Genomic DNA, 15,703 nt, shown 5'->3' on the forward strand with positions numbered 1-15,703 from the left:
CTTTTCGGGTGTTTGCGACAATAGGTCGTTTACCATGTTTCATTGCACACTGGTTATTATCCAAGTGCCATCTCTACGAAGTGTTCTTTCTGTACTGACAACTGTAGCACGTTTATGTTTCCTTTGGTAGTTTTACTTGCCATGTTTTATCCTAGGACCCCTTGCGTCTTCCCTTGGTAAATTCAGAGTGACTTGATCTAGCTTGAGCAGTTTTCCCTAAAGCTATGCCAAATTCAGGGAATCTCCCCCCCCCCCCCCGGAATCTTTTATAGGACTTACGGAGTTGTGATTTCTAGAAACTCAGTTTGTCTTTGATAATCTGTGTATGCATTTTTCAGGGGAATTATCGAATCTTGTCATTTTTGGCGCGAGGGGTGGCGGCGAAAGGTGGATGGAGGGGGAACCACTGCCTTTGTGTTTTCCCATCTGTTCAAAATGCCAGCTTACTAGTATGATATGGTAAATCTAGGATTTTCCAAGCAGTTCCCATACCCCACGTGCCTAGCTCTGAATTGTAAATAACCTATTGAAGGCCCAGGCATGCTTTCCCTCATTGAAGTCTTTACAACTCTGTGAGGAGATGCACTTTTTCTTGTTTTGTAGAAAGGGCTCTCTCAGGTTTGCTAGCTGTTCACTTGGCCCCAGTTTGAAAATGACAAGATTAGAATACAAATCCAGGTTTTTTTCAAATACAAAAGACAGTCCTTGCCCTTTAAGGCTAATGAGAAAGCTAGTAAGCAAGCAGTGACTATCAGCGCTTAGGAGGGGCAGTTCATCCAGTTTGGGAGAGTTAGACAATAGGGATCAAAGAAGCCTTGAAAGACGTGACTTCTAAGCTGAATTCTGGAGGACAGGTAGGGGTTAACCAAGTAACAAGAGAAGAGCAGTGTGTGCCAACATGAAAGGCAGAACATCACTGGCCTTCTGGGTGAGGGTGCCAGTTGGTGAGGAGTCATTCACAAGTGTTTGGATCTTGGTCCTGAGGGCAGTGGGAAGCTACACTGCCTTGCTGTGGTTTGTAAGTAGGACAGTCACCTTAAGAGAGGGGCCGGGCTTGCTTCTTCAAGGCTCTCAGCACATCTCTGTCATTTGATTCAGGCAGGCCCAGGGGAAAACAGAATAGCAGGGGTCCTCTAACCTGGATCTGATGCTGGCCTCACCATTCCTTAGAGCAGAGATTCTCAACCTTCCTAATGCCGCGACCCTTTAATACAGTTCCTCATGCTGTGGTGACCCCCAACCATAAAATTATGCTCGTTGCTACTTCATAACTGTAATTTTGCTACTGTTAGGAATGGTAACGTAAATATCTGATATGCAGGATGTATTTTCATTGTTAGAAATGGAACATAATTAAAGCATAGTGATTAATCACAAAAACAATATGTAATTATATGTGTTTTCCGATGGTCTTAGGCGACCCCTGTGAAAGGTTCGTTCGACCCCCAAAGGGGTCGCGACCCACAGGTTGAGAACCACTGCCTTAAAGGCTGTGCTTCCCCGCCCACCCCTTACTCTCTTGCCCTCTTTAGGCTCCGATCTTCGTTTTTTATGATAATTACACCAAACCAAAAAGAAAAAACCTTTTATTGGGAGTAGCAAGGACTGGTCCACCTATCTGATAGGTCTTGAGAGAATAAATGTGATTTTCACATTATTTAGAGTTTGTTTCTTGTTTCCTCAAATATTCATTCTATCAAAAACCAAGTTTTCTTTTGGGGTTTATCATTTTCTTATTTGAGAATGTTAAGACACTATTTTGTGAAAAAGCCATTACTTTTCTGGTGACTTAAAAATATTCTTAAGGATAGTATTAAGTTATTTGTCAATTTTTATAGCTATTAAAAAACACTTTTTGAAATACATTTCTCAAATTGACTGGGAAGAGCAGTGATCTGTAAAAGGCAGCTCGGCCATTGTTCAAAAGCTAAATTGCCAGGTTTTCACTCCTATCCCTTCTCCTTACATTTGACTTCTCTTGAAGTACTTGTAGACACTCCAATAAAGGTATTGAACTCTGAGGTCACTAGTTAGCCAGGCATTCTAGTTTTTTTTATTTTTACTGATTTCAGAGAGGGAGGGAGAGGAAAAGAGAGGTAGAAACATCAATGATGAGAGAGTCATTGATCTGATGCCTCCTGCACAGCCCCCATGGGGGATCAAGCCCGAAACCCAGGCATGTGCCCTTGGTTGGAGTCGAACCTGGGACCCTTCAGTTTGCAGGCCAATGCTCTATCCACTGAGCAAAACCAGCTAGGACTCTAATTTTTTTTAAGCTTGTGATATTGATAAATGGAAGTAGGCAAATTATTAAAATTAGCATAATCTGGATTTGTCATTTCATACAATTGTACAATTGCGTTTTTAAGTATGTACTGAATATAGTACATAGCATTTCATAAATTAGATGCTTCTGTTTCAAGTAGAAAAGAATTATTTTCTATACTTTATTGATGATCTTGAAAGAGAAGAAAATTTGAGAACCTTAATGGCATACTTTGGATTTTTAGAAGTTATACATTTGTGGAATATTTAGAAGGCTCATTTTTCTGAGACTCTAGGCTCTTTTAGTTGTAATTTGAATAATTTCAGAAGAAGCTTTTTAAAAATACTTGTGTCTTTGCATAATGTTACTTATTATAATATTCTGGATAAGCATCTATTTTAATCAAGTATTGTTTTCTTTCCACTTTCGTGTGTGTCCAGATGTTTGTGGATTCTTCTGTGGGATTTGAGGGCACGTCTGTTGTAATCAGAAAACTCCAAGTATAGCAGCAGGGATGGATGAACAGGCTCTTTTAGGGCTAAATCCAAATGCTGATTCAGACTTCAGACAAAGGGTAAGTTAAGTTGGCTTAATTTTTTAAAACATGTTACCACAGTTTTGCATTAGAGGACTTGGATGCAAAGTACATCTGATGATGAAGGTTTAATTTGTGTAGAAATGAGTAGAGATAATATAATTTGAGGTACCGGAATATATTCTGAATATAGAAACACTGAGGGGTGTGATTTATTTTCTATTAAGTTGGCTCCACAAGTGTTAAAATCTCATGGGATTCAAGGTAGGATTTATGTCACATTGCTAATCATTGATAATTATTTTAAAATTGTAATACATAACATTGGTTAAGGGACTTTCTGTAGTAGCAGACATGCATATTTTATTTTCCCAGTGCATGGTTTGGTCTACACAAGTGGTTTAACCCTTGCATTAGTGATATTTAACATCCTTGTTTAGTCTAGGCAGACATGTAAATGAGCAGTTATGATATGCCATGTCCTAGCTTAAAGTGATCACATGTCAGGAATCCAATATGAAATAATGCTCGGATATTTGGGTTAACATTAACAATTAAACATAATGTAGCCTACACCTATAATTATGACTATAGTTGGATGATAAAAGAAACATCTAAAGAACAAGCCTATAATTAAATATTTAAAGATGTAGGCAATTTGAAGTCTAGGATAAGTGGAAGGAGAGGCATTTTCTTTCTTCATTCTACTTCTCATAGGAAAGGATATCTTTTATAATTTTAAATGAGGTTAACAATCTCATTAAATGTTAGCACTTTTACTTGGGCTTTTAAGCAGAAATTTTTTAAAATACGAATTTTTATTGAACTTAGAGAGAGAGGAAGGGAGAAGAAGAGAGAGAGACATCAATGAAAGAAACATCAATGGGCTGCCTCCTGCACACACCCCTAGTGGGGATTGAGCCTGCAACCAGATCATGTGCCCTGACCAGCAATCAAACAAACCTCTCTGTACAGGAAACAATGCTCAACCAACTAAGTCACACTGGCCAGGGCTAAGCAGAAAGTTTCTTTTTTTTTTTTTAATATATTTTATTGATTTTTTACAGAGAGGAAGGGAGAGAGAGAGTTAGAAACATCGATGAGAGAGAAACATCGATCAGCTGCCTCCTGCACATCTCCTACTGGGGATGTGCCCGCAACCCAGGCACATGCCCTTGACCGGAATCGAACCCGGGACCCTTCAGTCCGCAGGCTGACGCTCTATCCACTGAGCCAAACCGGTTTCGGCAGAAATTTTCTTAAGTAGTAAAAAAAATTTCAAGTACTTTGTAACATAGCGCCTATGCATGCCCCTGCTGTTAAGTGACCAGCCCTACAGCTAGAGGGAAATAACAGGAATTGAGATTTAAATAGCTAGCTAATTACAAGATATCCAACTGGTTAGGACATCAAAAGACATTAAAAGTCTATGTCTTGTGTGCCCATCTTTAAACCCTTAGTCACATAGTTGAAGCATCCTGGATCTTTACCTAATTCTGGCTTGGTATTGCATGGTTATTATAATAAAAGCCTTAAGTGTTTAGTTATTAGCTTTCTGTGTTATTTGTTTAGGTTCCTTTTTGAATATTTTTTGTGTGTTTTTTATTAAATTCCACCATCTGACAGATTTTTTTTAAAGTGCCATGATTACCCAGTTGGTATGGCTCAGTGGTTGAGCATCCACCCATGATCCAAAAGGTCATGGTTTGATTCCCTGTCAGGGCAACATACCTGGGTTGTGGGCTCCATCCCAGTGGGAGGTGTGCAGGAGGCAACAAATCAGTGATCCATCGTTGATACTTCGATCTCTCTAACCTTCTCCCTTCCTCTCTCTGATGTTTTTTTAAAAACATTTTTAAAAAAATGCCATGATTTTCTTTTCAAAAAAGTAACCAAGAAATTGTTAGTGTTTTTAATATTCAGAAGTTACGCTTTTCATCAGTAAAAATGGGTTCTGTCAATCACAGGCATATGTGGTCCAGGCTTCATTTGATATCCCATTAAGCCAACCTGAGTAACAGGATGGAAGAGGACAAGTCTTAGAGAAAAATGAGTTCTCATGGTCCTGATGTTAGAGTTCAGTAGTGGGGACCTAATTCGGCTTGGTGGTAAGAGAAATGACTCCCAACCACATTCTCATTCTAGTTCTGTTTTCTCCATGGGCAGTAAAAGCTGAATTATCTCTGTTGGCACTTAGAGACAATAGGACCTCAGAAAGAAGGTATGAGATAGAAGAACAGCATGATAAAAGCTTTGACTAGTTCGTTATTGCCAGAAAAAAAAATATTTTTCATGCTATTAACATGGATTTAGAGTGCAAAGACTAGTTAAAAACTGAGAACTTTCTAGTTATTAACTCATTTTTTAATGTGTGAATAGAATATCTTTGGCTTAAAACTTGCTGTTATTTCAGCAAAGTGGTATGTTAGTAACAATTCTAGCAGCTGAATTCCCTACCCTTCTTTTTTTGGTAAGTGGTAATGCAACTTACATGATTAACTTCCACCTTATCACCTGCCCTGGCCTTTGAGATATTTGTAAAGGAAACCCTAGACTTTATGAAATATTGTTGGATGACAACTGAGCTAGAGTCTTTTGCAGCTGCTTGGATTCCTATAGTCTTAGTTCTTAAAGATATCATTTATACTTTAGAAAGTATTTGGTGATCTTCATCTACTCACCTTCATTTACTTTGGTTCTCTGTCAGAAGGAGCAGCCACTGAGACCACGAATGAAAACTCATTCCCTCATTCATGCAGTTACATAATACAGGAAACCATCACCTAAAAAAGCGGTTTGTTTTTTTTTTGCTTTTTAAAAAAAACACAAAACCCTCTAATCCAAAGGGAAAAATAATTTTACATCTTGACCCAGTATATATGTATATGCATAAATGTATGTAACTAAATACATATAAACATTTATAACTAGAGCAAGTTACACAAAATAATAGTTATTGCTAAGTGTGGTACACTCTGATATTTTTATTCTGTTTCAATTTTTAAATTGCTATTAAAGACTGATAAAAATTATTTTTAATACAAACTTTTAAAAAACTATTGACTAGTCAAGATGATGTATTATATAATTATATACTTGAAACTGATACAATTTTATTAACTGGTGTCACCCCCATAAATTTAATAAAAATAAATAAAAATATTGCCTAATCAAAATTAGGTTTCGCTAAAGCTTAATGTTCCTTCTAATTTATTTCAAGGATTGTATCAGTATGTAATTACTTTACAATCATCTAGCACTGGCCCTGGACAATGTGGCCCAGTTAGTTGGGCATCATCCTGTGCACCAAAAGGTTGCCAGCTATATTCCCAGTCAGGGCACATGACTGGTTTGTGGGCTTTATCACCTGGGAGTCATGCAGGAGACAGCAGATCTATGTTGCACTCTCATGTCCATATTTCTCTCTCTCCCTCTCTTTCTGATAATAAACTATTCTTTAAAAATATCTAGCAGTGTTTCTAGTATATGTGTAAGTTTTTGGGTGTTTGAGATACTTTTCATAAGTTGTTGAGATTACTATTTGTCCATTGTCATATGTGAAACCTGCATCTGTCATTGATGCCATTTACAGCATGGAAGAGTGGCAGAAGTCGCTCCCCATTTTCCCAACAGTGTGGTAGCGACCACATGGACTTTGTGCTATATTCATTCTAGGGTATACAAGGCTCTGAATGCATGAATAGAGGGATGAGAAATGATTTAGCTATTTCCTAAAGCTTTCACCTTTTCAATTATTTGAGTACTTTCTCAAAATTCATTATCATGCAGTTGTACTCTGATTTTAATCTCACATTTTAGGGAACTTACATGATATAGTTGAATTGAAATAGTCTCTGTTTAATTAAACCAAATGGCATACATTATGTTCTGTCTTTTATAATCACCTCTTTAATAGCATATTTGCTATGAAATAGGAAAACACGCTTTATATATCATTTTTACTTGCTTTTGATGAGTACTTGTATGTTTTCTCTCTTGAGCCTCCTAATAATCCAGTGAGGTTTGAAGGACATTTTTGTGTTTCCTTTGCTGTGAGGAAACAGGTTCAACTTTCTAACTGATGGGTTTGTTTTCTATTTAATCTTTTCTCTAAAATCATTAAGTGGCACATAGCAAAAGCCCCAATGCAAAGTTTCAGCTACTTTTCTTTAGATTCACTGATTTATTACTGGTTTGTGATTCACAGAATATTTGTTTAGTGTTGAGGGCATTGAGATTGACATTACAAATGCATTTTTGCTTTTCTATCTTACAGGCCCTGGCCTATTTTGAGCAGTTAAAGATCTCCCCAGATGCCTGGCAGGTGTGTGCTGAAGCTCTAGCCCAGAGGACATACAGGTAATTAAAACAAAAATTTGCATGACTCTTAGAATTTAAATTTCTGTGAACTTGACAGGACTTAAATTTACCTGTGTTTGGAAAATGTTTTTATAAGAACATTTTATGAACTGTGTTTTGGGAAATCATTTAGTGTAGAAATGAGAAAAATAGTAAACTAATAATTTGGCTCTTCCAGGATTGACTTTTCAGTAGAACTATCCTTTGCCTCATGCTGTGCACCTGACAGCATATCCCGACTAGAATGTAGTACATTAAAACTTCCTTATTTTCTTTTTCTTAAAATATATTTTTATAGATTTTAGAGAGGAAAGGAGAGGGAGAGAGATAAAGGAACATCAATGATCAGAGAGAATCCTCAATCAGCTGCCTCCTGCACACCTCCTACTGGGGATCAAGTCTGCAACCTGGGCCTGTGCTCTTGGCCAGAATCAAACCTGGGACCCTTCAGTCCGTAGACCGATGCTCTATCCACTGAGCCAAACCGGCTAGGGCTATTTTTACTTTTTTAAGTATATTTTTATTGATGTTTAGGGAGAGGAAGGGAGAGAGATAGAGAGATAGAAACATTAATAAGAGGAAGTTATCAATTGGCTGCCTCCTATACGGCCCCCACTGGGCATCAAACCCGCATCCTGGGCATATGCCCTCACTGGGAATCAAACCATTCCTTATTTTCTTATGATGTGAGTGATGGTTGGTTTTCTAAAGAGTTGGTAAAGGAGGTAATCAAATTATAATATTAATTTTTTATTTTAATTTAAAGTATATTAGCATTCAATTACCAATCTTTATTTAAAATATGGAACTCTTCACGAATTTGTGTGTCATCATTATGCAGGGACCATGCTAATCTCTCTATTGTTACAATTTTATTTTTATTTATTTATTTTTTAATATATTTTATTGATTTTTTACAGAGAGGAAGGGAGAGGGGTAGAGAGTTAGAAACATCGATGAGAGAGAAATATCGCAGCTGCCTCCTGCACACCCCCTGCTGGGGATGTGCCTGCAACTAAGGTACATGCCCTTGACCAAAATCGAACCTGGGACCCTTCAGTTCGCAGACCGACGCTCTATCCACTGAGCCAAACCGGTTAGGGCTATTTTTACTTTTTTAAGTATATTTTTATTGATGTTTAGGGAGAGGAAGGGAGAGAGATAGAGAGATAGAAACATTAATAAGAGGAAGTTATCAATTGGCTGCCTCCTATACGGCCCCCACTGGGCATCAAACCCGCATCCTGGGCATATGCCCTCACTGGGAATCAAACCAGCAACCTCTTGGTTCTTGGATCATTACGCAACCGCTGAGCCACACCAGCCGGGCTATATTGTTCCAGTTTCAGTATAAGTGCTGCTGAATCGAGCACTCACTTACCAATCTTGGTGTTGGACTGAGGTCTTTTCTTTGTGTATATGCTACTAGCATTCACTTTATCGCTCTTACGTTGATCAGACCCATAATCCATCCTCTACATTGAGGAATAATGAATGCAGGTTCCTAAGCTTTTTAGTTATTTGTCCCCCTCTCTCCAAGTCTTATGGTTATCTAACCCACATTACATATATACAAGGATTTCCCCCTGCAATGTGATTCCCTATGAAGTCTTTTGAAAGCTTCAACTTGATTTTTACAAAAATAAGAACTCTCATCATGCTCATTTATTAGTTTATATTACAAAAGAGGTGCAGCTGGCATAGTGAGACTTGGAGAAACACAACCGACCAGCTATAAGCAAACAACTTGCTTCTGTGAGTAGAAGTTCCTGGAGGCTAGTGATGACTCCTCGCGGAGGTCTCCGCATGCTGTGGGTATTAGTTACTACATTTTACAGACAAAACCAAGTGTTCCAGTTTATTGAAAAAGTTGGTTTTGAGAACATACATATGTCTTAGAGTAAATAAGAACCAGCTCTTAATTAAAAGCTTCTTATAGTTTACTTTTTGAGTGGGAAATTTAAGTCTTGTCTACTTAGTTTAAGGCTTCAATGTCATCCATGATAAGGATAAAAATCCTAAGGTCTTAGAAGAGGTGCTAAATAAACCTAACTTTAAAAAACTCTCAAAGGATTGTTTCAGCCCTGGCCAGGTGACTAAGTTGGTTGGAGCATCGCCCCATAGACAAAAGGATGCGGGTTTGATCCCTGGTCGGGGCAATTACGGGAAGCAACCAATTAATATTTCTCACATTGATGTTTCTCTCCCTCCCTCCCTCCCTCCTTCATCTCTCTCAAAGGCAATGAAAACATATTCTCGGGTAAGGATTAAAAAAAAAAAAAGATTGTTTCATTTATTTGGTTAATTCATGTTGTCTAAATGAACATCTCCATTCTTGTAGTGACCAGTTAGCTTTATATATGAAAAATGTTCTATGACAAATCCTGGCTCAAACTATCTATCTTGGATGAATAGATTGTTCTTCACTAAAGGGACTTTGTCAGAGTTTGTAGCTAGCTCACTGCAACTCTGTGGCTCACCCCTAGAGAGACAAGTGAAAGTCAATAATTGGTGTATACTTATTTTTGTTCTCCTTTTGTAAGGGCAATATATTTGTACCTTGGTTTTCTGCATGATGTTTGAGGCTAGACTGCCAGTCAGGTGATACCGGGTGTTTTGCATTTGGCTGCAATAGAACTGTCTAGGGTTGAATTTTAAGTATGACTTTGATAAACAACTGATTTAACTCAGTCTCTGGCAGTTCTGCCATTTGTCGTTTTAACACCTAGCCTTTAGCAGTTGTTCCAGGAACCCTAACATCTAGAATTTGGGGGGGGGGGGGTCTTTTATTTGCAAAGTACTATACTTAAGGTGTATCTTAATTTGTTAGGTTGTTCTGCTTGCCAGATTTGGTGGAAATACTGAGTATTGTATAATATTTGAAGTTCTCTTAGCTTTTTAAACAAATAGATAAGAATGTAATAAATGAGATGAATAAGTAGAAAACAAGCCAAAGGTCTATTTTGAGAAACTTTTTAACTATGTTATTCATTAATATTTTATCTTTGATTTGTTTTCCCCAATTCATATTCTGCTTATTTTCTTTTTCCTAGTGATGATCACATCAAGTTTTTCTGCTTTCAAGTTTTAGAACATCAAGTTAAATACAAGTAAGTCTTTTTCTCACTGCTTGACACTGAAGTTTGTGGGAAGAGGCCATTTTTTAAAATTAGTTTTTCCCTTTTTAGGAAACCATAATACAGCTTGTAATTTAACAGTGTATGTGACATCCAGTTTATAGCTGTATTTTGATTTGTCCCAAAGTGCTTTAACAATACTGAATTTGTTGGTTACATGTAAATATCCAACATTTTGCAGGGAAAACAAAACAGATTTCCAGTTTCTCTGAAAATATCAGAAGATGTAGCAATACCCTGCCTGTTTTCTACATGACTGCTCTCTGTAAGAGTTGAGCGGCAGCATGGGCACTTGTATTCAGAACCCCTGCTTTAATTAGGTGAAAACAATGAATCATAGCTCAGAGGACCCTTCGTCTGTCTATTGATTTATTCTGTAAACCACAGATCTCAGAAGATGGACTTCCATTTGAAAAAATTGTATAGCTGCCATTTTTTCTATGTGAACCTAACCACAAATTAAACTAATACCAATATTGATACTCCACCTGCCACTCTCACACTTATCATTTTTCCTTAAAGCAAGTGATGAGAGAGGCATTATCAGTTTATTTTAGAGAACTTCAGATCATTGAGTGCTATACAAATTTTCCTTTTCAAATATATGAGGTCCTTATTTTTTAAAACCGCAGACACCAAATATAGCCATTGTTATTTTTTCTTCTCTATTTTGAACAGATATTCAGAACTAACTACTGTTCAACAGCAACTAATTAGGGAGACGCTCATATCTTGGCTTCAAGCTCAGGTAAAATTGTAATTTCATTTAGTACCTCAAATTGCCAGATATTTAAATTTTTATTTTTGCAAGCGTTTGCAACTTTATGTCAATGTGGATCATTTACCCTCTATTTCATCCTGTAGCTCTCTTAGAAAGTACTGGTTTTGAAGATCATGGGTAGATGAAAGCTTAGCAGTAATTTTAAATTGTATCAATAACTGAAACTATCATGCTTTCCATGACACATTGTGGAAACTTGGTTTTAAAATGTTATTTTTTTTTTTACTACTTGACAAAAGCAGCTTTTCTGTTCACTCTTAAAGGTGACCCCCTCGTATGGGGAAGTAAAGTACAGCATAGGGAATATTGTCAATAATATTGTAATAACTATGTATGGTGCCAGTTGGGTACTAGACTAATCAGGGGGGATCACTTTGTAAATTACATAAGTGTCTAACCATTATGCCATGCACCTGAAATTGAATGTCAATTGTAATTGAAGCTTTCTTTTTAATGTTAAAAATCTTTTAAAAAACACATAAAAATGAATCCTCCTGGACAACCTCTTCACAAAGACCCCATTTCAAAATGGCCAATCAAGTTCTTAGTTCATAGTATGTTCTTTTTTTTTTTAATATATTTTATTGATTTCTTACAGAGAGGAAGGGAGAGGGACAGAGAATTAGAAACATCAATGAGAGAGAAACATCAATCAGCTGTCTCCTGCACACACCCCAGTGGGGATGTGCCCGCAACCAAGGTACACGCCCTTGACCGGAATAGAACCTGGGACCCTTGAGTCTTCAGGCCGACGCTCTATCCACTGAACCAAACCGGTCAGGGCCATAGTATGTTCTTATTTGTTAATTTTGGTTAATGTACATATAGCATTTGTATAGTTAGAAATTTTATTTTCCTATAAAGAACAAGCAGTTAAAAAAAAAAAAAAAGAAAGAAAAAAAGAACAAGCAGCTAGAAGAAAAACAATTGAATTTTTTTCCTTCGGAAAATTAATAGGAACTGGTAAAACTCTACGCCTGAAACTTTTCTCTAAAAGTGTGAGAATGGAGAAAAATAAAGTGTGAGAATAAGAAATAACCATCAACACGTTTGTTCATTTGATTATTCCTCATCTGCTCAGTTGCTTAAATACTTTGGTCATTTTTAAGCATATTGGTTGCATAGCTAATCTAGACCATGTTGAAGTTTGATATGTTTTTTGCCTATTAATGATAAATACGAAAACCAAGTGTTTGAAACTTTTTAATTTACATTTAATTTCACGGACTGTTTCTCTGATTGTCAGATGCTGAATCCTCAAGCAGAGAAGACCTTTATACGAAATAAAGCAGCCCAAGTCTTCGCCTTGCTTTTTGTTACAGAATATCTCACTAAATGGCCCAAGTTTTTTTTTGACATTCTCTCAGTAGTGGACCTAAATCCAAGGGGAGTAGATCTGTACCTCCGAATCCTCATGGCTATTGATTCTGAATTGGTGGATCGTGATGTAGTGCATACATCAGAGGCAAGTAACTTCCCTTTAATTTTTAGGTTTTTTTATTTTGTTTCTTTAATTTTATTTATTGATTTGAGAGAGAGAGCAACATCAATTTATTATTCCACTCATTTATGGATTCATTGGTTGCTTCTTATATGTGTCCTGACCAGTGATTGAACCCACAACCTTGGCATATTGGGATAGGCTTTAACCAACTGAGCTACCCAGTTAGAGCCTAATTTTTAGTTTTTAATATATATTTTATAGGAGATAATGAGCACATAATAAAAGGAGCATAAGTCTTATTTTTGAGACAAACTTTCTTAAGAATAATTATTTACTCAACATTTTGAATTTTGTTTTACAAAGGAACTTAAATTTGTCTTCTCTCCCCCATGTAGGTTGAAATTAGAATAGTTAGATTTTTTTTTTTTTACTAGGTGAGCACTTACTCATGTGAAATACGCAAATTTTTTTTCTCCTGTGAATTTGTAGGGATGTGATCTATATTGACTACTGCTGTGTAGTCACTGACTGAGGAAGAAGCATTGCTTATGAATCAGTGCTGGGTTCTTCTGTATTCTCAGTCACATAGCCCATTGCCTTATATAGTTCATGACCTGATATAATTTTTTTTAATTGATTGATTTTAGAGGGAGGGGAAAAGGGGGAAGGAGAGAGAGAAAAAAACCACATTGATTTGTTGTTCCACTTACTTGTGCATTTTTTGGTTCATTCTTGTATGTGCCCTCACCAGGGATCAAACCCACAATCTTGGGGTATTGGGATGACACTCTAACCAACTGACCTACCGTCCACGGCTTTGTCTCCTTATTAAAGAACACAACAGAAATAGTTTAATTCAAGTGTTTATAATAACTTTAAATTCATTGTATGTCAAACATTTATAAAGGTTATTTTCATGCATTTAATTTATTGCTATTTAACTTAAACATCATGTTTGTATTATATTGAGCAATACTCAATTACTTAAGATTTCTAAATGATGTGTATTTATAGTTTATGTTTAATAAGAGATCAAGTCTAGCACTGAGGAAGAGAATGGAAAGAGGAAATAGAATCACCGGGTATGATTTTAGAGCTGATAAATAGGAAATGTGTTGAAAGTCTGGAAGTTTAAGTGGTGAGGTAATTATTGTGGGCAACTATTCAGATGTCAAACATTATTTTGTGAGGTAGTCTTCTTTGATCGCGTATAAGGTGTTTTGTTTTGTTTTTAGGAGGCACGTAGAAATACTCTAATAAAGGATACCATGAGGGAACAGTGCATTCCAAACTTGGTGGAATCATGGTACCAAATCCTGCAAAATTATCAGTATACTAATTCGGAAGTGACATGTCAGTGCCTTGAAGTAGTTGGGGCTTATGTATCTTGGATAGACTTATCCCTTATAGCCAATGATAGGTAAGTATAAGTCTTTTTAAAATATTAGCCTGCAAAATACATTAATTTGAAAACATAACAATTCTATTCCATTGCCAGGTTTATAAATATGCTGCTAGGTCATATGTCAATAGAAGTTCTACGGGAAGAAGCATGTGACTGTTTATTTGAAATTGTAAATAAAGGAATGGATCCAGTTGATAAAATGAAACTAGTAGAATCTTTGTGTCAAGTATTACAGTCTGCTGGGTTTTTCATCATTGACCAGGTCAGTAAATTTATATATAAAGTTTTTTAAATTGTTAGAACAAACTGGGATAGGTAGTAATTTAAATATGCTTTCTTTTTTTAAAATATATATTTTATTGATTTATTACAGAGAGGAAGGGAGAGAGAGATAGTTAGAAACATTGATGAGAGAGAAACATCGATCAGCCGCCTCCTGCACACCTCCCACTGGGGATGTGCCCGCAACCAAGGTACATGCCCTTGACCGGAATCGAACCTGGGACCCTTCAGTCCGCAGGCCGACACTCTATCCACTGAGCCAAACCGGCTACGGCTTTCTTTTTTTGTTGTTGGAAACTCCCCTTGAGATTATAATAATGAAACACTGCATCTTGAAAGCCATAATATTTCTGTAGCATTTGTTTTAGGCAATGGATTATACCAGTTCTTAAACTTGAAAATCTGGGATGGTACCTTCGGATGTTCATTTCTAACAAAGTCCTGGGTGATGCTGATACTACTGGTCCACAAACCATACTTGTAGCAAGAGACTATACTATTTACATGACAGTGCATTTTGACCAAAATTAGACTTGGTTATAATTGTTACATTTTCATCATACTTTTGAATGGTTACTTATTTGAGTTGTTAGAATTTAATTCCAACAGCTTTGGGTGTGGTAAAGTAGTAATTTAGATACACAATTGGAAAGTTTTCATTTTACCTATGACAGTGATAAAGAATTACTAAGAAATCTTTGTATTGCTGATATGTTATTAGCATAGCTCTAGTGTTTTCCTTGCTGACAAACAATATTGTTTTCTTATACTGCTAATAATTGTCCTGGTAAAAGACCTAAAATAATGAAGTTAAAAATATATTTCTATAGGAGAACATTATAAGGATAATTAATGAAAAAAATCTAAGTTTGAGTTCTGGCTCTAACTGATATGACCTTAGGTAGGTAATTATAATAGCAGTATCTCTTTGCAGCAATAGTTAAGGCTCAAATTAAATAGTATCAGAAAGGACTGTTGTAAGTTGTTACACATACTTTGATTTTATTAAAGCATATTTACTGAATTCAGTAGTTTAAAGAGAAGGTTCTAAAACCATATGTCCCTATTTTTAAGCTTTTATAAAGTCAGCAATGTTTATAGTACTATAATCATTAAAAACAGTTGCTTTAGCCCTGGCCAGTGTGGCTCAGTTGGTTGAGTGTCGTCCCATGCACTAAAAGGTTGCCAGTTTGATTCCTGGTCAGGGCACATGCCCAGGTTGTAGGTATTTTTTATTTTTATTTTTTAAATATATTTTTATTGATTTTAGAGAGGAAGGAAAAGGGAGAGAGAGATAGAAACATCAATGATGAGAGAGAATCATTGATTGGCTGCCTCCTGCATGATCGGGGATTGAGCCCACAACCTGGGCATATGCCCTGACCAGGAATCAAACCATGACCTCTCTCAGTTCACAGGTCAAGGCTCAATCACTGAGCACACAGTCCAGGCTGTGGGTATTTTTTTAAGTTGCTTTAAAGCAGGGGTCCTCAA

General features: G+C 36.6%; 1 protein-coding gene across 1 annotated transcript in view; it reads left to right on the top strand.

The window, feature by feature from the left end:
- The first annotated feature begins 2,706 nt into the window (after positions 1 to 2,706).
- XPOT (exportin, tRNA) overlaps positions 2,707 to 15,703 on the top strand; it is a 36,095-nt gene continuing 23,098 nt past the window's right edge. Inside the window, exons 1-7 of the mRNA XM_006769617.2 lie at positions 2,707 to 2,840; positions 7,078 to 7,160; positions 10,214 to 10,270; positions 10,976 to 11,045; positions 12,325 to 12,543; positions 13,758 to 13,942; positions 14,021 to 14,189. Coding sequence (XP_006769680.1) covers positions 2,781 to 2,840; positions 7,078 to 7,160; positions 10,214 to 10,270; positions 10,976 to 11,045; positions 12,325 to 12,543; positions 13,758 to 13,942; positions 14,021 to 14,189 — 843 coding nt within the window. The 5' untranslated portion in view covers positions 2,707 to 2,780. The remainder of the gene's footprint in view (positions 2,841 to 7,077; positions 7,161 to 10,213; positions 10,271 to 10,975; positions 11,046 to 12,324; positions 12,544 to 13,757; positions 13,943 to 14,020; positions 14,190 to 15,703) is intronic.

The sequence above is a fragment of the Myotis davidii genome, unplaced genomic scaffold, assembly GCF_000327345.1.
Source record: "Myotis davidii unplaced genomic scaffold, ASM32734v1 scaffold523, whole genome shotgun sequence".
NCBI lineage: Eukaryota > Metazoa > Chordata > Mammalia > Chiroptera > Vespertilionidae > Myotis > Myotis davidii.